At 41.1% G+C, this 24,980-nt stretch overlaps 2 protein-coding genes across 4 annotated transcripts in view; one reads left to right on the forward strand and one right to left on the reverse strand.

Annotated features, from left to right (window-relative positions):
- The window catches only part of LOC125464047 (ubiquitin-conjugating enzyme E2 L3), a 58,245-nt gene extending 51,511 nt beyond the window's left edge, over window positions 1–6,734 (forward strand). The window contains exon 4 of the mRNA XM_048556038.2: window positions 4,576–6,734. Within this exon, the coding sequence (XP_048411995.1) occupies window positions 4,576–4,730 (155 nt within the window). The 3' untranslated portion in view covers window positions 4,731–6,734. The remainder of the gene's footprint in view (window positions 1–4,575) is intronic.
- A 2,066-nt stretch (window positions 6,735–8,800) lies between these two features.
- ydjc (YdjC chitooligosaccharide deacetylase homolog) overlaps window positions 8,801–24,980 on the reverse strand; it is a 73,877-nt gene continuing 57,697 nt past the window's right edge. For all 3 annotated transcript variants that reach the window (XM_048556037.2, XM_048556035.2, XM_048556036.2), the window contains 3 exons: window positions 19,303–19,402; window positions 15,108–15,285; window positions 8,801–10,274 (listed from right to left, as the gene is read on the reverse strand). In XM_048556037.2, the coding sequence (XP_048411994.1) occupies window positions 9,872–10,274; window positions 15,108–15,285; window positions 19,303–19,402 (681 nt within the window). In that variant the 3' untranslated portion in view covers window positions 8,801–9,871. The remainder of the gene's footprint in view (window positions 10,275–15,107; window positions 15,286–19,302; window positions 19,403–24,980) is intronic.

Raw genomic sequence — 24,980 nt, forward strand, 5'->3', positions numbered from 1 at the left:
GAGCAAATGGGTTGAGTGAGTGGGCAGAAGCCTGGCAATTGGAGTGTGGTGTCAGAAAATGTGAAATTGTTCACTTTAGCAGAAGGAACGGGAAAAAAAGCAAAGTAATTACTTAAACAGAGAATGACTGCAGAATTCTGAGGTGCAGGGGGATTTAAGCATTCTCATGCATGATTCTAAAAAGTTACGGTGTAGGTACAGCATGTAATCAAGAAGGCTAGTAGGGTGCATCTTTCATTACAATTGTAACTATCTGCATCTTGCACTTCCTCTGGCATCTCATTCCACACACACCATACTGTGTAAACAAAAAAAAGAAGTTGCACTTGGTGTCCTGTTTTAAAATCTTTCTCTTCTCCATAAAAATATGTCCCCTAGTTTTGAAACCACCTTCCCTACACCCCCCCCCCCCCCCCAACTAATGGAAATACCCTTGCCATTCACATTATCTATCCCTTCATGATTTTATAAACCTCAATAAGGTCACCCCCTCAACCACCTCCATTCCAGTAGAAAAAAAAGTCCCAGTCTCTCTCTCTTTTGAAACCTCAAACCCTCCATTCCCAGCAACATTCCTAGTCAATCTTTTCTGAACGCTCTCCAGTTTAGTAATATCCTTCCTATAACAGGTGACCAGAATGGCACTCCAGAAGAGGCTTCACCAATGTTCTATACAACCTAAACATAACATCCCAACTCTTGGGCTCAAAGGTCTGAGCAATGAAGGCAAGCATGCTAAATGTCATCTTAACTACCCTGTGTGCCTATGATGCTAACACTCCCCAGGGCCCTACCAGTAATTGTATAATCTTGTCCTTTTTTGTGTTACTAAAATGTAATAGCTCATGTATCCGAAATAAATCCATCTGCTACTCCTCAGCCTATTGACCCTGTGCATCAAGATCTCTTTGTAATCTTAGATAATTTTCTTCAATGTCCATTATACCACCAATTTTGGTGTCATCTGCAAACTTACTACCAAGCTGCCTATGGTCTCATCCAAATAATTTTTGTATAAATGACATATACAAATGGACCCAATGCCGATCCCTGTGGAACACCACTGGTCACAGGCCTCCAGTCTGAAAAATGACACTACCAACACCCCCCATCTCCTACCATAAAGCCAATTTTGAGTCCAATTGGCAAGCTCACCTGAAACTCATGTGATCTAACTTTACTAAGTCTACCATCTGGAACTTCGTCAAAGTATTTACTAACAACCAAGTAAACAGCATTACTGCTCTGCCCTTAAATCTTTGAGTTTTTTTTAATGAAGTAATCTAAATCAAGTTTGTGAAGAAAACAAGTTTGTGACTATCGCTAATCAATCCTTGCCTCTGCAAACACACGTAAACCCTATCTTTCAGAATTCCCTTTGACAACTTCACCACCATTGTTAAATCACATCCTATGAAAATTTTAGTTGTGCTTGGCATAAAATAAATTATTGTTAAAGTGAATTGATTCCCTTTGAGAACCAATAAAATAGAATAGTTTCAGAGTATGCATTGACAAAAGTATTGTTTTCAACTCTCCTCAATTCTGTGAACCTAATGTTATGCTCAGTGGTCGATTTAAATGTCCCACTTTCAAGTTGCTTGTCTGTTCTAAATCATTTTCCAGTGTCACCTTCTGACAGTGAAATTTGCAACAAAGCATGGGAAATTGTTCAAGGTAGATATCTTGTTTTGGGTTGACAGAGGGATTAACTTTAACACAACATGGAGCTGGAGGAACACAGGCCAAGCAGAATCGGGGGAGCAGGAAAGTTGGCGTTTTGGGTCAGGACTGTTCATAAATTTCCTGCTCCTCTGCTGCCTGGTCGGCTGTGATCCTCCAGCATCTGCAGTCGTTGCTATCTCCGATTTAGCTATTTCATATGTTGCAGTTGCATAGATCTTATTAAAGTCTCATGTGACTTTGTCTAGGCATCATCTGGATATTACTGACCTGGAGAGGAATAGAAACCAGCAACCATGATTATTTTAGATATCTGGAATCTTAAGTTAGAAGTTGATAATGTTAAACTTGGAGAAGAGACCTTAGGTTGAACCCATTGGGGTGGGAGGGGATGATTCTCAGATTGTTTGAGTGTTGACACTTGCTTAGCTAGGCAGGTTATGCATTGTAGTCAAGTTGAAATACCAGGGAACAAATTGGAAATCATTGTCAAGAATAAGGGAAAAGAACTTTTGCGCCTTATTTGACATGGTGTTGAACTTACCATTGTAAATTTTAAAATATCCCTAACTGCCACCTCCTTTAGCATTGTCTAAATTAGCTTCTTGCCTAGTCCTTCTAATGAAATGGCCTTTTCATGTCTTTTCTATCTACCAGCTTTTGCTATTACGAAGTGGCTCTGGCCATTCACCACTCTTGACAATCAGCGGCTCATCTGAAACTCTGACCCACATCCAATTCTGCATTGGGTGCAGCCTAACCACCCCCACCCCCGCCCATATATGTTTATTATCTTATCCCCTAACATTTCAAATTAAAACAAAGGACAATACAGCACAGAAACTGGCCCCTCAAGCCTGTGCCGACACATTTTGCTCTTCCATGCTTAACTGACTTCCCTTACAGGATCTGTATTCTTCTATTCCTTCCTGTAACGGTTTTTGACTGGGTCCGTCTTGACTGTTGTTATTGTCTGATTCGACTGTCACCTCTGCTGATGTGTTCCAGGCAGTCACCACCCTTTACGTGAAAAATGTGCCTCGCATATCTCTTTAATACACATCCACTTACCCACCCTCCTTGAACCTGTGTCCCCTAGTAATTGTCCCCTCCACTCTGGGGATACTTTGCACTCTATTCATGTCACTCACAATCTTTTAAACTTCTATTAGGTTGTCCCACAACCTCCTGTGCTCCAGTGTAAACAAACCTGGTCGATACAACCTTTCTTCATAGCCTAAATCTCCCATACCAGGCAACATTCTGGCAAACCTTTTCTGTATTCCCTCCAAAGCATTCACATCCTTCTGATAGTGGTGTGTCCGGAACGGTATGCAGTATTCCAAGAGTGGCCTAATTGAATTTCTATAAAGCTGCAGCATAACTTATCTATCCTTGCACTCAGTGCCTCTTCCAATGAAGGCAAGCATGCCATAAGCCTTTTGTACTACTTTACCTACCTGTGTTGCCACCTTCAGTGACCTGTGGACCTGTATATCCAGATCCCTCTGCATATCAATACTCTGAAGAGTTCCGTCATTCACTGTATAATTTCCACCTGTACTTGACCTTCCAAAATGCATCACCTCACATTTGTGTAGATTGAACTCCATCAGCTATTTTTCTGCCCACACCTCCACCTGCTGTATCCTCTGACAATTCTTCTCTATTGGCAGCTCTGTCAATCTTTGTATCGTCAGAAAACATGCTAATTAGACCAGCTGAGATGCTGCTTGGCCTGCTGTGTTCATCCAGCCTCACATTTTATTATCTTGGAATTCTCCAGCATCTGCAGTTCCCATTATCTCTAATTAGACCAGCCATGTTTTCCTCCAAATCACTTATGTAAATTGAAGATGTCCACTCTCTGGTTTGCATTTTTCACTCTCTCTTCCTTGTAATCTGCTACAGCCTTCCGCTGTCTAGGACCTGTGCCGTCGTAAACCCTCTGAATGCCTTCACTGCCCTGTTAAGAACCAGCATTACCCCTTGTAATTTCTGAGTATTACTTTTCTTTGTCAGGTAACTGTTAAGTCAGTTACCAATAGCTTGCATCTATATTGTGGCTTTAATTTCATAGCTCAATTGATGACACTTCACTGGAACATTTAAAAATAAATTGGACACCATGATGCGCAAGAGATACTAAAATATATGAAACTTTGTAAAGCAGGAGAAACGGCTTGATAAGCTTGAGCAGAGATTTGCAGACTCTTGGGCCTTAGGAGTTGAAGTCATGGTCACCAGAGGTGGATTGAATAAACATAGGGATGTGCCCAAGGTTAGGATTGAAGGAATGCAGAGCCTTCAGAGAAGCTTGGGGCAAGAGAAGTTGACTGATTGGAGGTATTGAGATAATGAATAATTTGAAAACCAGCATGAGATGGCTAAAGACAATGTTGTTGAAGAGCAGGTCAAGATTGAGGTCAGATTCTGTCTCAACATGCTTTATTTAGTTCTTGGGTAAGCATATTTAAAGTTATAGCTTTAAGCGCAGACTTTGAGGCTAATCTTTGCCAGTGTTGGTTTCTGAAAGCTTGGAGGATCGATCTGAGTTTGCAGCACTGAAGTAGCAGCCTATAGGGAGAATCTGGAATAGTGTTGTTTTTAAAAACAAAACTGGGAGGCAGAATTTTTAATCACTTAATGTTTCGTTCCATGGAAGAATAGAAACCTTAATGGGCATGACCAACATTTATTGACGATTCCAAACTGCCAATGTGACTGTGTGGTGGTAGTGAGCTGGTGCCTTGAATCACTAGTCATGAATACTAGAGCCTGGATGTTATTTCGAGCTATGCCTCCAAGTTGAAGCATGTTGTAATTTTCAAATCCACAATATTTATCAGCTTTTAAACACTAAACTTCAATTTTATTTTGTTTTGTTTTCAGTTATCCAGTCACTCATTGCACTTGTGAATGACCCACAGCCTGAGCATCCCCTAAGAGCTGACCTAGCTGAAGAATACTCTAAGGACCGTAAAAAATTCTTTAAGAATGCTGAAGAGTTTACAAAGAAATATGGAGAAAAGCGGCCAGTGGACTAAGACTTGTCATGCTGCCTTTCTGATTCCAGATTCTGGGCAGTACGTTTGAAACACACCATCCAGCAGGACTCTGATGAACACATACAAGTGTCACCTTTGGTGTTTACTTGTGGCTGTTACTAACTTTCTACAGTTTTCATATAATCAGAAGTGGTTTAGATAATGACTGTTCAGATGGGATTAAAACTTTAAATAAGACAGTCTAGTTCTGCTTTCTAGTTTAAAAACACAAAATCACTGCTTTAATAAACAACTTTTCTCTCTCAATTCCATGAGTTCTTTTAACAGATGGTATTCTACCCTTGAGCTCAACAAGTAGGTTGCATTTTTTTTGTCTTCAGCCTCCCCCCTTTTTTCCCTCATTTTGATAATGTTATTTTCCAAACTGATGTCTTAGTGAAAAACAGCAAAACCTTGAAGGAGATAGGTGAATATTGAAGCAATTTGTTTACTTTCTCTTAATGTTGCACTGTTTTGTGGGAAACCTGGTTGCGAATAGACCTGGCCTACAGTGTGCCAAGAACATTGGAAGGGGAAAGATGCTCCGTTGCTGGAGAGAAAAAAGCAGCTTGTTCCCATGTAATTTAGCTTGTGTTACTATACATTGACGTTGACAGAATAGGAACCCCATGGATTTGCATGTGATTAAATGTTGCAAACGGGATTAATTTTCTAAAGTTTTTTTTCTAGTGTTCCTTCTCCTTATTTACCTCTGATTTGTCAAGGATACATGCTGATGACTTTGTCAGGCTGTATAACCCAAATGCTCGCCTTATTTACATCACTTTTCACAGAGCTTGAATTTCACACTCATGTAAATCGTAAGTTAAATGCAGTGCAAGGAAATTCAAAATGGCAATTGACTGCCACATTTTATGTGCAACATGTTTGTCTGGAGCTGTTTATGGGTTAGGTGGTCTGTTTTAATCGTAAAGGAATTCAAAATTAGCAATAGGAATTTAAGATTAATGAAGTGATTGCATGAACAGATCGATACACCTGCATTTGCATCCTGGCTACTGTTGAGAACTTTGCATTGCGATTGGCATTTGTTCTTTCTCCACTTATGATTTACTTTACTAATTTAATTTAATGTGATTCAGAAACTCTCTGCACTCCTGTGGAATCGATCCTGTGCATCCTGCTTCACTAGTTTAGATATAGTGGTTACTTCGCAATAGCATTTGTAGAAACGGTTGGATTTTCTTAATCTTGCATCCAGCTTGGCTAATTTATGGAAGATGCTGAGCCACACCAACATGCTGCTTTTATGCAAATTTACATTGGTTAATCCAGCCTCTGAAGAGTGTTCACATTTTATTCATTCCTTGAAGAGCTGAAAAGAAGTAACTGACGTCAGAGCTTTGTAACACGAGTAAAGATCTGGGATGTTTAATTTCAAGACACTGTCACACTTAAATGTAGTTGATCACTTTTAAATTAGGAATTGGAATTAGTTGAAGATGTCTGCTTGACAAATCTTTGACAGTAAATTGACTGCTGGCAAAACTACTGCTGGTATAATGTCTAATTAGAGCAATGTTGTCCAAAGAAAGTCATGTGCTGATTATCCTGATTTTCTTTTTTCTTATCCATATTTCCATGTTTTAATACAGAAGAGAAATTAGAATGAAATTTGAGCATTAAAATAAGGGTATATGGAAGAATATTTACACTGCTGAAATGTGAGTTGGTTGAGATTGGTCAAAATACATATTCTGGGCTATGTTTAAGTGGATTATTAGCTCTGAAATTGTATCCTATTTTGACTTGTGTACATTTTACTGCTGTTTAATCTACAGTATGATCTGTAAAACGGGAACAACTACCCTTTAAACCTAAGTACCCGATATCATTTTTTTAAGCAGTCGACATTAAATTTAGTCTGAATAAAGCTTAATTGTCTCAATTGGGTTTGTAAAGAAAATTGTGAATGATGCTGGACTTGACAAACTTCCAAGCACTTTGGGATTCAAATAAAACTTCATGCAGTGTATTACTGGACATCTGAGCACTTCCTCTCTTTTCTCATCTTTTCCCTTCTCTGATCCCACAGCTTTATTCAACCCTGTATATTAGATCTATCATCCTACAATGAAGCTTTGCCAACAAGGTAATCTTGTTCAGATCTTGTTTAAGCTGACCTGGTTCAACATAAAACAAGCAAGGCGATGTGCCTAGGATTATCTGAAGGAAAAGGTTCATGCAGAAACTTCACTACATGTGAAGTAGACAACTGTCAAAGGAGCAAATTAACAATTTTTATTAGCTTTGGAGCATATTAAAATGTTCTTGAATTCATGGTAAGTAGTTTGGAATTGAACTTTTTCTGTTCTTGTGAAAAGATGAAAAGAAAACGTTGTGACCGATCTATTAAATTGACAAAATGCATAAATTTCGGATGTTTTCTCTTTAAATTTAAATGAACAACTAGTTAGGAAGACCAGATTTATGCCAACTACAAACGTGACTGGGATGACTTTGAATGGCGACAGTCTCACTTTGGAGTGCACTCAAGCTTTGTGTTTGTATATTGCTCAGCATCCACGACCTCATTCTAGAAGACACTGGAGGAACAAATAGTGCTATTACTGTGCAGTATTAGAGCTGCTTTAGAAAGATTGAGGTAACATCATTCAAACTTCAGGACAATTCTCCCATCTGGCTGATTTCACTTTTAATGAACTTTCCCTACCATATCTTTCTCTGAAAGTTATGAACTGTTGGGAACATACTGTCCACATGTAAATCCATGTCTTCTTAGAGATCTCTCCTGAGACTGGAGGTTGCAACAAGGTAGGAACCATGCAATTTTAAAGAATATCCCTGGTTGAATCTTGATTTTTTTAAAACTGCCAGTCTCCATTCAGTGCCTGAAATAATTGCACAGGCACAAATTAAACCAACAAGTCATGACAATGTGCAGGGTATGTGTTGTGCCTAAATTTTATTTCATTTCTAACGATGACTTGATTTGACTTCCTCAATTTACAGGCCACCGTTTTAACGAAGCACTGAATCTTGCAGAACCACATCAATTTCTAGTTTATTGTGAGATAACCTCTTAAATAACTAATTGTGGGCCTTAGTACCCTTCAGTTAAACAGGGGGCGGCAAGTCCTGGCCATGCTTTCTGGCCAGTGACTCCTGCAGAAAGCTGTTGACATTGGATGTTGAGTGTGAGTGATAGGATGTGGTGCCTTTTAAAATTTATCATGCTCAGGTGAAACTGTCTGCATGTGAGAAAAATACTAAGGAGAGAATGAAATACAAACCCAACAAATCTTGTTAAATTTCCAAAAATTTTTTTTTGTGTACATGGTTGGTTAAAGGCTACACTTTGCAATAATGATTCTGTGGTTAGACTGCTCACCAATAAATGTTGCTAAATCTGTCAATATTACTTTAGCTTTTGTATAATGTTATATAACCTTGCACTGTTTACATTTAAAAGCAGCATTTTGAAATTCTCCAAAGTATTACCTTGCCACATTATTAAAGTACCATGTTTAGTTGCAGTACCATACAGGGCCATTTTGATAGTGCCTTTATGATGAACTAGATAATTGCAAATTTGCAAATCAAAGAAAAAAACAGATCTGAACTAAAACCACAGCATGCTAAAGAGATGATTATGCAACAGTGGTATATCCTCCTTATAAAGATGACAATGAAATATTTTAATTTTCAAATTGGCAGCGTTTGTAAGATTTTAATCTGTAAAAATGATCTGCCACGATCAAGACCTAGCAAGACAGTGGATATTGTTTGGCACTTGGACTGGATATTTCTTTCAGTATTACCTAAAATTGCAAAAACCATTGTTTGTGTAGTCTTATCTGGGTGATATGTACGAAGACTATACCAGAGGAGAACAATCCTTTCTGTGGAGAGGTTCATCTATTGGCAGAAAACAGGTACAAATGCACTTGAGGAAACTACAAACAGAAAAATAAATGCATAATCTAGGCAATCGTGCTCATAGAACAAAGCTTTCTGATCCATTGTGGTTGTATACTTTCTAGTTTGCAAGTATTAATGCCACAAATTAGATAAACATCTTACAAGAGCCAAATCATTAAATTTTATTTGACAATTCTATTAAGATTCATTTGAATGTTCTGTTACCTTTTATACAACAGCACATTGTCTTGTTTTTAAGTGAAAAGTCAATCAAATCAAAACCATTTTTTAAAAAATAGCATACTTGAGTACAACCAATCGGCAGCCATCCAGACCCAGGATACTCTCCCATCCACTTCACAGTTGTGAAATAACCTCGTGGGTAGCATAGACTGTAGTGTTTCAGGAGTTTGTGGGTGCAGTTGTTTGTATTAGGACCGTCCAAACCATAAACCTTGCCAGTAACTCTGATGGATAACAGTACTTGGCATCAAGGAACTAGAGACATACTCTAGTGCTTACAAATGCATGCTGTAATTGAGGCATTTAGACAGGCATTGGATGATAATTTTGATAATGATGCTGTTCAGGGATATTTGGTCGGGGGGGGGGTGGTGAAGACAAGCGATTAGCAGTAGCCAACTGAACTTGTGCAGGCATGATGGGATGTATAGCCTTCTGTGTCACAGCAGTTCTGTACTTCTGTGAAAGTTGAGCAGTTTAAGTCACCAGTTTTTATGACCAAACGCTGATTTTAATAATTGATTTCTCCTATGTCTTCATATTAAGTTTCAAGTTATTGCACATTTTGTAATTCTGTATGTCAGTATTCATTTATATAAGTATAGTTTAATGCTTTCTAAATACAAGCTTTCTGAGGCATCAATTTTATCAAAATTGTTTGCCTTGTTACTTCTTTGTTTTGATGCTGTGCATAGCAAACTTTGAAGTATTTGGAACACAGCACTGGACATAATTTCTATTTCCTTGAACACCCAATAAGTTCAACTGATGATTTAGATTTTCATTAAGAATTGGCACTGATATCTGCTCTGATTGTAACTGAAGTTTCCGAAAGGGGATTTCCTACTGTAGTTGAATTCCAATTCCATTAAAGATTAAGTATTTTTCTGTATGACCAGTGAAATGTTGGATCATCTAGTTTCACTTGTAAACCCGTATCTTTTTCTGTGATTCCATGGCGTTTAATTTGCAAAGATTTCTGGCATTGTCATCTTCTAGTCACTGAAAGCCTCAAGTCTGTGTTCGTCCCCCTCCCTCTGAATTATTTTTTCTGATCCTATTTCCTTTATGTCTTTGAAAGAGCACAGTTGTATATTTTTGTCCTCGTAATATTTTAGTAGCTTTGACTCCTTGAGGGTTTGCAGTTCAAGAAATCTATCTGCAGACATCGAAAACTCATCAGGCCCTTCACCACATCCACCCTCTTCAGGAAAGCTGGAATAACCAGGATGTACCATTAGTTCCATTGTCAATATTGTATCATCCTGCAGAGGTTGGAATCTTTTCCCACAGGACGTGTCTGCCCTTGTGGCTATGGCATTCTCGATAACTCGCTGGATATTTGATACTGACATATTTTTCCCCATTGTTGTTAGGCCAATGTAGATATCAGCCCACCTGTTAGGAATAAAAAAAATTTGTCAGCCATCATCTGAGATAAATGTAATTTCTATTTTTTAACAAACAACAAATTATTAAGTGTTAAGCTAGATGGAACTTACAGCCAAACAAGTGTTTAGCAAACTGATTCCACAGTTGTCCACTAAGGAACTGAATATATTAAGAAGTATTTGTTGCAGTGAAGCAGGTCACTGGATAAGACTGTTAAGATCATGCGTGGTTGCAACCAAAGTCCATCTACCTACCTCTAAGTCAGGGTATTAAGGGGTAGAAGATTAGCAAAAAGCCTTGGGTTCAGATATTATTCCAATAAGTCTACACTGTATTCCAGGGCCTGTGCATAGTGGCTATGTCCCTAGCTCTGAGTCTGGAGGCCTGGCTTCAGGTCCCACTTGCTCCAGAGACATGTCACATAGTTGCAGTTGGCCAGGATGGGTTCAATTTCAAGTATAACAAAGTATGTCTCCTTTTATTCTTGCTTTCTCAACAGAAATCTTTCCCAAGAATTTGAGTACATCAGCAAGTTAGAAATTTGTTCCAGTATTGATGATCCTTCTGAAGCAGAGGACATAATCCCCAAGGCAGATATCAACATCACAACTGCTCAATCCATCGAAGATGAAGGATACTATTTTTTTGTGGTTGGGTGGGGGGGGGGGGGGGGGGCGGTAGCGTGGCATGGCAAGTAGCGAGGTGGACGTTATTCTCCTTGGAACTAGTGAACTCCTGTTGTCTAATTAGTGTGAAGAGGTGGTTGTGAGCATCAGAAATCGTAATATTTCTACGTTATTCCTGCAGCATAAACATGTTAAGAAGCATAGCTTTGTTTGCAACACTACATCCAAAGACTGCTTCTTGATGAATGTTTATAGTGTGGAATATTTAATAATTACACTGACATCAATAAATACTGAGTGGAGAACACAGGTAAATAGTTTCGCATTCCACAATATTGGAAATTGTTTGAGGCTGTTGGAAAATGTGATAGATATCTAGGGAGTTTAAGGCATAAGTATTAACCTTGAACCAGTACACTCGGAATACTGGATAATGAAATGTGAGGCTGGATGAACACAGCAGGCCCAGCAGCTTTTTCGGGCCTAGACTCTTCTTCAGAGAGGGGCATGGGGTGAGGGTTCTGGAATAAATAGGGAGAGAGGGGGAGGCGGACCGAAGGTGGAGAGGAGAGTATAGGTGAGAAGGTAGGGAAGGGACAGGTCGAGGAGGTGGGATGAGGTTAGTGGGTAGGAGGAAGGGATGGGTGAGAGGAAGAACAGGTTAGGGAGGCAGAGACAGGTTGGACTTGTTTTGGGATGCAGTGGGGGGAGGGGACGAACTGGGCTGGTTTTGGGATGCGGTGGGGGAAGGGGAGATTTTGAAGCTGGTGAAGTCCACGTTGATACCATTGGGCTGCAGGGTTCCCAAGCGGAATATGAGTTGCTGTTCCTGCAACCTTCGGGTGGCATCATTGTGGCACTGCAGGAGACCCACGATGGACATGTCATCTAAAGAATGCCTAGCCGAACTTGTCCTCACACTCAACAACTTCTCTTTCGATTCCTCCCACTTCCTACAGACTAAGGGGGTGGCCATGGGCACCTGCAAGGGCCGCAGCTATGCCTGCCTCTTCGCAGGTTACGTGGAACAGTCCCTCTTCCGCACCTACACAGGCCCCAAGCCCCACCTCTTCCTCCGTTACATTGATGACTATCGGTGCCGCCTCTTCCTCCCCAGAGGAGCTCGAACAGTTCATCCACTTCACCAACACCTTGCACCCCAACCTTCAGTTCACCTGGGCCATCTCCAGCACATCCCTCACCTTCCTGGACCTCTGTCTCCATCTCAGGCAACCAGCTTGTAACTGATGTCCATTTCAAGCCCACCGACTCCCACAGCTACCTAGAATACACCTCCTCCCACCCACCCTCCTGCAAAAATTCCATCCCCTATTCCCAATTCCTCTGCCTCTGCCGCATTTGATCCCACGATGAGGCATTCCACTCCCGCACATCCCAGATGTCCACGTTCTTCAAGGACCGCAACTTGCCCCCCCCCCAGTGGTCGAGAACGCCCTTGACCGCGTCTCCCACAAGACATCCCTCACACCCCATCTCCGCCACAACCGTCCATAGAGGATCCCCCTCGTTCTCACACACCACCGCATCATCCTCCGACACTTCTGCCATCTACAATCTGACCCCACCACCCAAGACATTTTTCCATCCCCACCCCTGTCTGCTTTCCGGAGAGACCACTCCCTCCGTGACACCCTTCTTCGCTCCACACTGCCCTCCAACCCCACCACACCTGGCACCTTCCCCTGCAACCGCAGGAAATGCTACACTTGCCCCCACACCTCCTCCCTCACCCCTATCCCAGGCCCCAAGATGACTTTCCATATTAAGCAGAGGTTCACCTGCACATCTGCCAATGTGGTATACTGCATCCACTGTACCCAGTGTGGCTTCCTTTACATTGGGGAAACCAAGCGGAGGCTTGGTGACCGCTTTGCAGAACACCTCCGCTCGGTTTGCAATAAACAACTGCACCTCCCAGTCGCAAACCATTTTAACTCTCCCTCCCATTCCTCAGATGACATGTCCATCATGGGCCTCCTTCTGTGCCACAATGATGCCAACCGAATGTTGCAAGAACAGCAACTCATATTCCGCTTGGGAACCCTGCAGCCCAATGGTATCAATGTGGACTTCACCAGCATCAAAATCTCCCCTTCCCCCAACGCATCCCAAAACCAGCCCAGTTCGTCCCCTCCCCCCACTGTACCACACAACCAGCCCAGCTCTTCCCCTCCACCCACTGCATCCCAAAACCAGTCCAACCTGTCTCTGCCTCCCTAACCTGTTCTTCCTCTCACCCATCCCTTCCTCCCACCCCAAGCCGCACCTCCATCTCCTACCTACTAACCTCCATCCCACCTCCTTGACCTGTCCGTCTTCCCTGGACTGACCTATCCCCTCCCTACCTCCCCACCTATACTCTACTCTCCACCTATGTTCTTTTCTCTCCATCTTTGGTCTGCCTCCCCCTCTCCCTATTTATTCCAGAACCCTCCCCCCATCCCCCTCTGATGAAGGGTCTAGGCCCGAAACGTCAGCTTTTGTGCTCCTGAGATGCTGCTGGGCCTGCTGTGTTCATCCAGCCTCACATTTCATTATCTTGGATTCTCCAGCATCTGCAGTTCCCATTATCACTGAATACTGGTTCAGAAAGACAGTGCATCAAAAAAACGCTGTCTGCTTAAAAAGCATTGTGGAATTTCCCTTTAAAGGAACAATGTGCAGAGTGGCTAGTCTTCTGAATCAAGTCACAAAATATTTGTATGTAGGTACAACGTAATCCAGGAGGCTAATCCTTCAGTACAGGATGAAATGAATGTAAAAGTAAGTTCAGTTATGCAGGGCACTGCAAGAGCACATCTGCAATATTGTGCACTTTAAGGAAGGATGTAAATAAGTTGGAGGTGGTTCAGAGGGCGCTTACCACATTTACATCTGGAAGGATGGGTTGGCTAAGGAAAGATTGGATGGGTTACGCTTGTTTCTACTGCAGCTTAGTGAGCAGTGACTGGATTGAAGAGTCCTGAATCCTGAATGGGCTTGACAAGTGGATGTGCAAAGTTATATCCTCAACCATTGCTGCCGTGGGATAGTTGGAGGGATGTTCGTCTGGTCATGGAGTATGAGCCATGCTATCAAGGTTAGGGAATGATCCACAGAACTGGAGACGGGAGAAATTTCTTTGTTAAAATAATACAGATTCTAGCATGGAAAATTGCAATTAATGTTTTCATCAAGCCAAAGCAAAACTGACACAGGAGCTCGATAAGATGAAAACAGGCTCTTTTTATGGTGTAGAAAACAGTCAACAGGATGATTCAGACCAGGATGTTGCCTTTTCTGCAGACCTTGAGTCCTTTGAGCAGAGGAGACTGAGGGGAACATAGTTAAGATGTGTAAAGTTTTTGAGGAGCATGAATAGGCTAGACAGTAAGGAACTTTCCTCCCCTTGGTGGAGGCATCAGTGACTGAGAGGACGTAGCTTTAAGACAGGAGGTTCGACGGGATTGAAAGGATTTTTTTCAGCCAGTGGGTGGTGGGGATCTGGAATTCTCTGCCTGTAAGGGTGTAGAGGCAGAAACCCTTCTAGCTTTTAAGTAGGATTTAGAGTGAGCTGGCAAAAGTAGTAGAAGTGAGTATAATAGATTTGGACAGGGACATGGATAGGAAAGGTTGAGGGGAATATGGGCCAAGCAAATAGAACCAATTCAGTTTGGGAAATTTGGTCAGCGCACACGAGTTGGGCCAAAGTATCTGTTTCGATGCTGTGTGGCTCTGCACTTGCAATGCCAAGGCACACGAGGTACAGGTCAAGTGCTGGAAAATCAGATGAGAATAGTTAGGTGGGTATTTTGTTTTTGGACTCGGCAGTCTGAAGGGCCTTTTTCTGCACTATAGACCTCTGTGACTCTTAAAAACAAACTTTAACAGGCTTCAGGTGAAAACAATTTTAACTGATTTCTCAAGTCTTCCTTATTTTTGTTTAAAAGCCTTTTCTAGTTTTATAATTGTCCTTATTAGAAACTGGAGGCAAAACACAAGGGATAACTCGACGTGAGGTAGGACAGAGTGAAGGGTGATGCTAGTTGGTACGTGATCATAACCGTATATCAGACTGCTGATTGAAAAGGTGGGAGAAATGTGTACTTGAAAGGCAACAGATGGTGGCTGTAATTTTAGCCTAAAATAATTATTACTTGCATGAAGCACATTAAAGGATTATACCTGCCTCCAATATAGTTTTAGCATTTACCTGATTCCATGTTGTTTAAATACATCTATTGAATTGAATGCATCTTTTTCGACTTGCAGATAGAAGTCCATTAGCTGTTGTCCTATCCAATCACAGTCACGCAGGCCTGGTTCGATAGGGACTCGAGTATACTTGATTCCATAATCTGAAAGTACTTGTGCAAATATATCTCGTATACCTGTGGATCACAACAGCTCAATTAGTTTTTAATCATCATGCTGTGATTTATCAAGAATCTTCACAAAGTTGATCTTTAGATGTTAGCATTTCATCCTTCTAATTGCATTTGTTTGATGTTTTAGATTCCGAGATTAAAAATGTTCAAACAGGATGATTGTTTAAGATTACAGCAACTGAAAAGTTTTTGCATGGGTGATGAGACTTCTGCATGTACCTGAACAATAGGGACCTGTTTTAAAGGGAAATCTTGCACAGCCTAGATTTTTGTCAATCTGAATTCTGAGGTGAGTAGCGGCTGGAAGATGTGAGGGCTTGCGTAATGGAGAGGGAAGGTGTGGGAGAGCACCACAGCTATTTCTTAATTTATGCCACTTGCCAAAGGTGGGGGAAGATGGCTGGGCTATCTACTGGAAGCCCATTTGTCACCTAGGTGGGCATTTAAAGCCATTTCCTACTTTTTGTGGTATTGTCGGTTTGGGGGGGTTTGGAAATGGGTGGAGTAAGAACTAGAGTTGTCACTGCATTGGGAAATTGTCCAGTGAAGCCTGGCCACATCTCAGCAGGCTTAAGGGCGGGTTCAGGGAAGGCAGTAAGGGGCCTGGAGGTATCCTCCTTTTATGCTCACTCAGTGTCTCAGTACTCAGCACACGTTGCTGCTGACAAATCACAGATGCTCCTCAAGCCCCGACTGTTGGGATCTGGCTTCCCAACCTACCTCTGTGCTCTTTAACTGCACTTGTGCCCTCTTCCTGGAGCTACAGCATCAGTAATGGTCACCATTAGTACTGCTGACCTCCCGACTCTCTGACTGGACCCCATCGGGTCCACTGTGCCATTTAAATCATGGCTGATGAGTATTTCAATTCCACTTCCCTGCACTCTCCCCGTAGCCCTTGATTCTTTGTGAGATCAAGAATTTATCGATCTCTGCCTTGAAGGCATCCAACGTCCTGGCCTCCACTGCACTCTGCGGCAAAGAATTCCACAAGCCCACCACACTCTGGCTGAAGGAATGTCGTCTCATTTCAGTTTTAAATTTACCCACTCTAATTCTAAGGCAGTGCCCACGGGTCCTAGTCTCCCCGCCTAACGGAAACAACTTCCCAGCGTCCATACATTTATCTTGTAAGTTTCTATTAGATCTCCCCTCAACCTTCTAAACTCTAATGAATACAATCCCAGGATCCTTAGCCGTTCATCGTACATTTAAAAACTTAACATTCCAGGGATCATCCATGTGAATCTCCGCTGGACACGCTCCAGCGCCAGTACGTCCTTCCTGAGGTGTGGGCCCCAAAACTGGACACAGTATTCTAAATGGGGCCTAACTAGAGCTTTTTTCTATTGCATTTGTGTAAAGCTGGAAGGTTACTAACTAAGATAATGAAATGTGAGGCTGGATGAACACAGCAGGCCCAGTAGCATCTCAGCAGCACAAGTAGTTAGAGTTACTAACTACTCTTTTCTCTAAGGTAGTTGTCTTTGAGATTTTCATTCACTCAAAATACAGCAGAAGCAAAGTCTGACTTTAAGGCAGTGATAAATTCCTGATAAGCAAGGGGGTAAGTGGTAATGAGTTGAATGGCAGAGCAAAGTCAAGGGGATGAATGATCTACTAATCTGTAGGTTTGTATGTACCCTTATTACTGCATCTGATTAAAATTTAACAATTGATACTTTGTCCATTCATTACATTATTCCACATAGCTCCTGAAGAAATTTAGCATTAAGCTAGAGATTCCACATTAATCTGCAGGAAATTCATTCCAACAATAATTACAGGTTTTCCTGGAGCTTAGCTTTTCTTTGTATTCTTAGCGTTTAAAAAACTTCTTTCTACTTTGCACCTTCCTTCATTTCCCCCATGAAGCCTACCTTTCCCACTGCTCCCACCAGTCTCCTCCTCCCTCTACCACAAACCCTCCCTAGCCTTAAGACGAAATAGGGTTCTTTTCCAAATGTGGAAGTCATTTTTTTTCTTTACTTCAATGTATCAATTGCTTTAGCATCACATCTTTCTAGCCATCCTTATCTAGAACTAAAAGAAAAATAAGGCAATGTGTCTTTAAATGCCTACTGCCCAGTGGCCCTGACATCCAAAATTATGAAGTGCTTGGGAGGTTCGAGCCTCCCAGATTGCCTTGATCTACTACAATTTACCAATGACAACAGGTCCATTGCAGACATCCTCATCCGTGGAAGAGATAAGTGACAGGACAAAAATCAAACCTATCTGCATCCTTTCTAGGTTCCTTATGTCCTCTTCACAGCTAATTATTCCTACCTCCAGATAGTAAGAACATCGATGCTGGAGTCAGATATAAGTGTGGAGCTGGAGGAATACAGCAGGCCAGGCAGCATTAAAGGAGCTGACATTTCGGGTTGGGACCCTTCTTCAGAAATGGGCCCATTTCTAAGGCCTGTTTCCACACTGTAGGGAGTCTATGATTTTCTATTCTTAATGACACTTGAGATATTGGGAGTGCTCAAATGTTCTCCAAGGCCTCTTCGTGCACCTTTTGATCAGAGGTTTGCTCTACGATGCCAGGCCGGGTTGGTGAAAGACCTTGCTCATGTGGATGCTCAGGGTGAGACCCATGCTGTCTTGTGCCTCTGACGATGGTCTGGAGTACGCCCTCGGAGATTGCACATACTCGAGGATCGTCTGTTGCTGCAGCTCAATGACACAGGTTGGGGTGATTCTGGTTTTGGCTTGAAAGTAGCACAGACTGAATAATTTCCCTCTGGTTCTGTAAGTTAGCTCCACTGCAGCGGTGAGGTGAAGCATTGCTGTAAGATAGATCAGTATTTGGAGGCGGGGGGGGGGGGGGGGGGGGGGGTGATGCTGCAGCCCTGTTTGAATGGGGAATGGGTCGGTGGTGGAGCTATTTGCCATTACCATGACTTCTATGTTCATCATGGAACGGGGTGAAGGATGGTGACAAACTTCATGGCCCAGCCAAAAGCACAGACATTCCACAATGCTTCCTGATTGGTGTCAAAAGCTATGTATGGAGGTAGGTTCTTTCTCCGCATTTCCCCTGCAGCTGTCACATGGTCCACATCACGTCCTTTGTACCCCTCCATCACCAGAAGTCACCGGACACGCATGTGATCTAGGACAAGATGACGGTGGTGACCTGGTCCACAATTACCTGAGCATACAACTACCTCCCCACCTCCCCTCCCCTACCTCTCTTTACCTTGTATCTCGCTCAACCTTTCCTGCAAGAAGAAAAATACATAATAAATGGTAGCATACTTGGGAGCACTGATGTACAGCGGGACCTTTGGGTGCAAGTCCACAGCTCCTGAAAGTGGCGGCACAAGTGGGTAAGCTGGTAACAAAGGTGCATGACATTGTTACCTTCATCAGTCTGGGCATTGAGTATAAGTGTTGGGAAATCATGTTACAGCTGTATAAAACTTCAGTTGGGCCACATGTGCGGTTCTGGTCGCTAAACTTTGAGAAGGATGTAGAGGTTTTGGAAAGGGTGCAAAAGAAGTTTACCAGGATGTTGTCTCGGATTGGAGTGTAGTGGCTATAAGGAGAGCTTGGATCTTTTTTTCATTAGCGTTTCGGAGGCTGAGGGGCAAATTTTGAGAAGCATGGATAATTTAAGTTTGTTTGTCAGGGTGGAAAAGTCAAATACTAGGGGGCATAGGTTTCAGGTGAAAAGTTAGGGAGATGTGCAAGGGAACTTTTTTTTTAAAGAAATAAAAATGGTGGTAGGTGCCTGGAATGCCAGGGAATTTGGCAGAAGCAGAATACATTAGCAAAGTTTAAGCGGCATTTAGTCAGACCCATGAACAGGCAGGTTATAGAGAGATATGGATTGTGTGTAGGTAAATGGCATCGTAGTCACCACAAATATGGTGGATTGAAGGGCCTATTCCAGTGCTGCAGTATTCTGTGTACTATGTTTTCTTGACATATTCTTTAGTTCCTTAAACGAAATTTTAAAATAAAGACAAGTACACAATTACTATACAATTAAATATTTTTGGTTCTTACCTGGTAAAACATGAACATGCTGGTGTCCATCCATATGGTGAGGTAAATGTCCTGTTAGTTCACAGAACAGATCTACTTGTCCTCTTAACTCCTGGTCTACCTGATAAACAATGGTATGAGAAAGCTGATGAGAATAAATTTGATTATACTGTGTGTGTTACAACAGCAGGAGAATGGAATACTTTAGTAATGGAAAGCATAGGGCATATGCTGCAGAAACTTGGATGTACAGCTGGACTACTTTGATAACACTTGAGGGATTTGTTCTGTCCTGCCCCTCTTGAAGGCGGGGTGGGTGGGGGGGGGGGGGGGGGGTGGTGTTGGAAAACTAGTGCTAAGGGGTCAGCTCCATGGAAAGCAGAGTACATAGCTCTGGTCTTTTTAAATTAGACAAGTGAAGCATGAATGAGTGAGTGGAATCAGGGTTTTAGTTTTGCTTTCAATTTATTGAAGTTGGGATTTTGGAATTGAAGCTGCTAGATACAGCTGTCTCTCTACTGCTACAAAAAACTCCTCTTCTCTGCTGCCAGATTCATTCTGTTGGTGTTCCTTCTGGGCTGGAGGAGATGGCAATTGAGGGAAATCTATTTTTACTGAATTTGCTCTTGCCAAGGATGTGTTTATGGGATGTGGCTATTAGAACAGTTGATTAGTAGTAGTTAAATAGTATATTGTTTTGTTGAGAATTTTGATAGTTAAAGTTATGCCAGTTTGTGTTTGTATTGTCACTGTGTAAGAATAAAATGTGTTTTGTTTAATAGTTTGAGCAATCGAACTGGTGGCTCAGTGTTTAGCACTGCTGCCTTTCAGCACCAGGGACCTGGGTTTAATTCCACCCTCAGGCGACTGTCTTGAATTGCATCAATTCAAGTACATGGATAGCAACACCCTTACAATCTTACAACTTTCTTAGCCAACAGCAGCAAGTGTGGTTATTTAACCTGCTGACTGCTTTATGAATATTGAAATTTCATGTGAATTCTCATTTGCACCAAGTATGACATAGTTCAGCTCCTAAAGTAATTAGTTTGTGTCATGTGTTGAGAGAGGTTAGCCGTTTGAGTCAATGATTTCTTATATTAATGTGTAATGGAATTCCATTTATCTATTATATAGATTTTTTTGGAAACAAGTCAGTACAGGTTCACTATACTTCAGCTGTCCCATTTCATGGAGGCACATTTTGTAAGAGAAGCAAAGCAACCTTATGTAACAAATAGAAGTCAAGCATTTCATGCTGGAGGCTGAACGAAAAATAAAGTTCACAAAAGCACAAAAAAACTGCAGATGCTAGAAACCTGAAAACACTGGAAGAAGCAGGTTAGGCAGCACCTGGAGGGGAGAACCTGAGTTTAATGTTTCAAGTTTGTGACTTTATCAGAATTGATTAAATGTTGTTAACTTCAGAAAACTTGCAAGATACTCCCATTTTGCTGTGTCCCTCACCCAACAAATACTAATCTTTGTGTTTATTTAACAGCAATTAGGATTTGTACTCTTAAAGGACTTGTTTTACTCTTTGCACAATTCTACGTGTCGTACAGTTAATAAGTCCTAGTAAAAACCACATGGCACATCACACTTTTTAAAAGGTGTTCTGAAGGTACAAAAGTAATTATTCCATAAATAACAAATTCTCCTGTAATAGAAATGTTAGAGCTCTTTGAAAGAACTATACATTGACTCCCTTGCTTTTTCCATAACTTTCTAATTTCAATAGTAAATGAAAATTCTGTTTTGAAAGTTACCGTTGAACCTGTTTCCTCTGCCATTCAGTGAGTGCATTTCAACAGCTTATTAAGGGGATAAAAATACTCTTATCTTGGCCGATAGTTCAGTCAATTAACCTTAAATCTTGGGTTGCTAATGCTCCTACCAGGAGAAACTGTTTCTTGTTAAACACAAACAACTCTTTATAGATACAACAATTTGCAAAAATATGTCAGCACTTTGGTATTGCATGGTGGATTCCTCTAACTGGATCTTGATTTAATTTTAAGAAATTTCATCACCTCTAACTAATCAAATAGCTGGTGATGTGAAATTTCACATTAGTTCTCAGTTACATTATGCTTTAGTTTTGTCAACTTTGCCAATAGCTTTTTTTATAAAGCCATAAAATTCCAAAAAGTGCTGACCTCTTTAGGAAAAGGGGAAACATAATTACACAATTTATTTTGCCCTTTTTTGGATTGTAGTTATAACTACCATTCTAGAGATTTAAGTTTAAAAACAGACGTCCTTATACAACTGCTGTCAAATATTGAAAAGATTGAAGTTATCTGGTGTTCTATATTATTTATATATATTATAATCAAATGAAATTAGTTCCATGGAATAATCTGACTACCTAAAACATGCATTGTCTTTACTTTCAAAAAAAGGTTTTCATTCAGGGAGGCAATGGCTTAGTGCTACTTTCGCTGTGCTGTTAATCTGGGAACCCAGGTTCAAAACGTGCCACGGCAGATGGAGTTTGAAGTCAATAAAAACATCTGGAATTAAGAATCTAATGATGATCATTAATTCATTGTCGATTGTTGGAAAAAACCCCATCTGGTTCACTAATGTCCTTTAGGGAAGTAAACTGCCATCCTTACCTGGTCTTGCCTACATGTGACTCCAGATCCACAACAATGTGGTTGACTGTTAACTGCCCTCTGGGCGATTAGAGATGGGCAATAAATGCTGCCTGGCCAGTGACATCCTCATCCCGTGAATGTTTTTTTAAAATTCAATGAGGATCTTACTAGTGCTGTCAGCCCTATTACACAAATTGTCCTTGGAAAGGCAGAATTGATTTTACATGTTAACATGTTCATTGTTTGTTTTCTTAAAGTGTGTGGGGAAGACATTTCACCTGCACATTTGGGAAAATGGAGAGTTAAAATTGTTGAACGATCAGATGAATTGCATGTATTGTTTTCAGAGCAGGAGGGTCACTTATTTACTATGCTGTACTGCATTTTCAAACTACTTAAATAGTACATGGTCTGAGAAGATAAAACCCTTTTTAACAAGTATGATCCTTTCCTGAAAATGTGCAAGATTTCCCGGATAAAGTCAATTTCTCCTTCCCCCAACTTCATGATGTCCGTGTGTACAGACATTTGTTTAGTTTTGGTTTCAACATCTTGTCCACTAGATGGCAGAAGGTGAGCTGTCTGAGTCACTGGGCTGGTTGTACAGTACATATATAGCTCTGTCTTTAGACATAAATTGAAAGGACAATTAGGTGTGAATGGTTTAAACACAAGAGGTTCCTTTTTTCCTGATATGCCCACTATCTCTCTCTCTCTCTCTTTTGAACTTCATGTCCAATGATGTATCTTTTCAAAATAAAAGGGGCAAATTACAATGAATGCCTCCTTTTGTGGAATCGCGTTGGGAAAGTGGGCTGGACAACCTGTTTGTAACGCAGAGTGATAGCAATAGTATAGGTTCAATTCCTCTAACAGCTGGGGTTACCATAAGTGATTCTCCTTTTCGACCATCTCAATTGCCTGAGGTATGGTGACTGTCAGGTTAAACCACTGCCGATGGTCTCCAATGTGAGAGCAGCCCTAGGCTCTGATAAGAGTATGGCAACTTTACCTTCTACCAATAGGGAGCACATATCACACATTGGCACTCACCTGTTGCCCTCCCCAAGGAAATTTTAGCCACTAGATTAAAGAAAATAAATCAAATGCACTGCATGTTATCTCTGTGTGGTGAGAAAAATGGGTTTGGTTGATGCCACTTTTTTGCGTTCTGTCTGGATAAAATGTTACATGTTGGCAGTCAGATCAATTAAATGGGAGTTGTGATTGGAAAGCAATCCAGGGCAGGTGGATTGCATAGGCAGTAAACAGCCTACAGCAGCTAAAATAGCAATTCCATCCATCCAGTAACAAATAATCTTTCAAAAATTAACAAAAAAACTGATGTTGTAAATCAGACACAAAAAATTGCTGGAAAAGCTCAGCAGGTCTGGTAGCATCTCTGGAGAAAAATCAGTTAATATTTCAGATTGAGTGACCCTTCTGCAGAACAAAAACGTTCTTCACGTGTTAAAACTTTACATGACAACTTGTACATATACAATACCTTCCACATAATTAAATAAAAGGAGATACTGAATCATTTTGACAAAAGGTTAGTCAAAGAGGAAAGTTCTGTATTTTAAAAGGTGTAAATTGAGGTGGAGAGGTTTCAGAAAGGGATTCTACAGCCCAATGTATCAGAAGCTTAAGTAAATGCCCCATTGATAAAAATAATTCTGATCAAAGATGCTGAACAGGTTGGAATTTGGAGGAGTGCATTAATCCCAGAAGTTTCTGGAGATGGAGGACATTACAGAAACAAAGAGGGGCAAACTCTTGGGCATGAGGTGGGGCAGGGTTGAGGACAGGATGGGAGTTTTAAAAATGAGATGCTGAAATTGCAGTGACTTAGTCAATGAGGATAGATGAATGGAACTTTGTGTGAACTAGGACATAGGGTGCAAAGCTGTGGATTATTTCCAGTTTATTGGGGGTACAATGTGGGTGACCAGCTAGGAGTTGATTTAGAGTATGGCATTAGAACATTCGAGCAGTAAAGTCAAAAGTTCATAACGACAGGGATGAGTGTTTCAGCTGCAAAAAATCTCAGGAAGGGCAGAAACGATTGGTGTTACTGAGGTAGGAATAGGCAGTCTTTAGTGATGACTTGGATATATAATTGAAAACTGATCTTAGACAAGAATGACCTCAAGGTTATAAAAAATGTGGTCGAGCCTCAGACTGTCTGCAGGAAATTGGAATGGAGTCAGCGGTGAGGAGGCAACGACAGTGGCTTCTATTGCAAATGTAACTGAAGGAAATTTCTGCTAATCTGCATGCTGGATAACGGGACAGAGAGGTGGTGGTGGTGTAGTGACACTGCATAAAACAAAAATCAATTGCTAGATTATAGTTTTATAAAAGTAGTTACATACCCTAAGTGAATAGCAAGGCATTTGCTTCAGTGAGCAAATAAACACCAAAAGAACTGCAGATTGCAAATCTCTCCTGAGAAGAGACAGATTTGAAATGTTAACTCTGAAGAAAAATCAGATGCTGTCAGTCCTGCTGACCTTTTCCAGCAACTTCTGTTTTTGCTTCAGTTAGCGCCTTGATTTTAGTCTGGTAACTTCAGAAATCACCATCTTTCTGAAATGCTGATATTGTATACCAAAAGTACATTAATAGTAGTCATTTGCTAAAATCACTAGTTTTGCACGTATTATGTGCAAATGTATGAAGAAAATAAATGGTCTCTGCTTTGCACAAACAGTAATTATTGATAAGACAGTGCAAGTATTTGATTTCATGTGCGTCACTGCCAATGTTTTTCCCTGACTCTTGGGTCCCTAGAATTAATAAATTGACAGTACAGGGTGTGTTCATGTCTTCATTATTGCACAAAGGCAGTCAAGTGGCCCACTAGAAATGTCTGCAAGCGAAACAAACAGTGATAACAGCAGAAAGTGTCAAATTTGCACTTCCTGGGTCCTTATAGTACAAATCAGCCATTTGCTGGAGTGAAATAAAAATAAAAAGTGTCATAGGGCTGCTTTCAAATATTAGAGACAGATGACCTCAATGTGCTCTGTACTTAATTACTCATTCTCCCTCTGGGTTGATGTTCTTTCCCTTACATATCTCTCTCTAGTA

This window comes from Stegostoma tigrinum, chromosome 26 (assembly GCF_030684315.1).
Source record: "Stegostoma tigrinum isolate sSteTig4 chromosome 26, sSteTig4.hap1, whole genome shotgun sequence".
NCBI classification, from domain to species: Eukaryota; Metazoa; Chordata; class Chondrichthyes; order Orectolobiformes; family Stegostomatidae; genus Stegostoma; species Stegostoma tigrinum.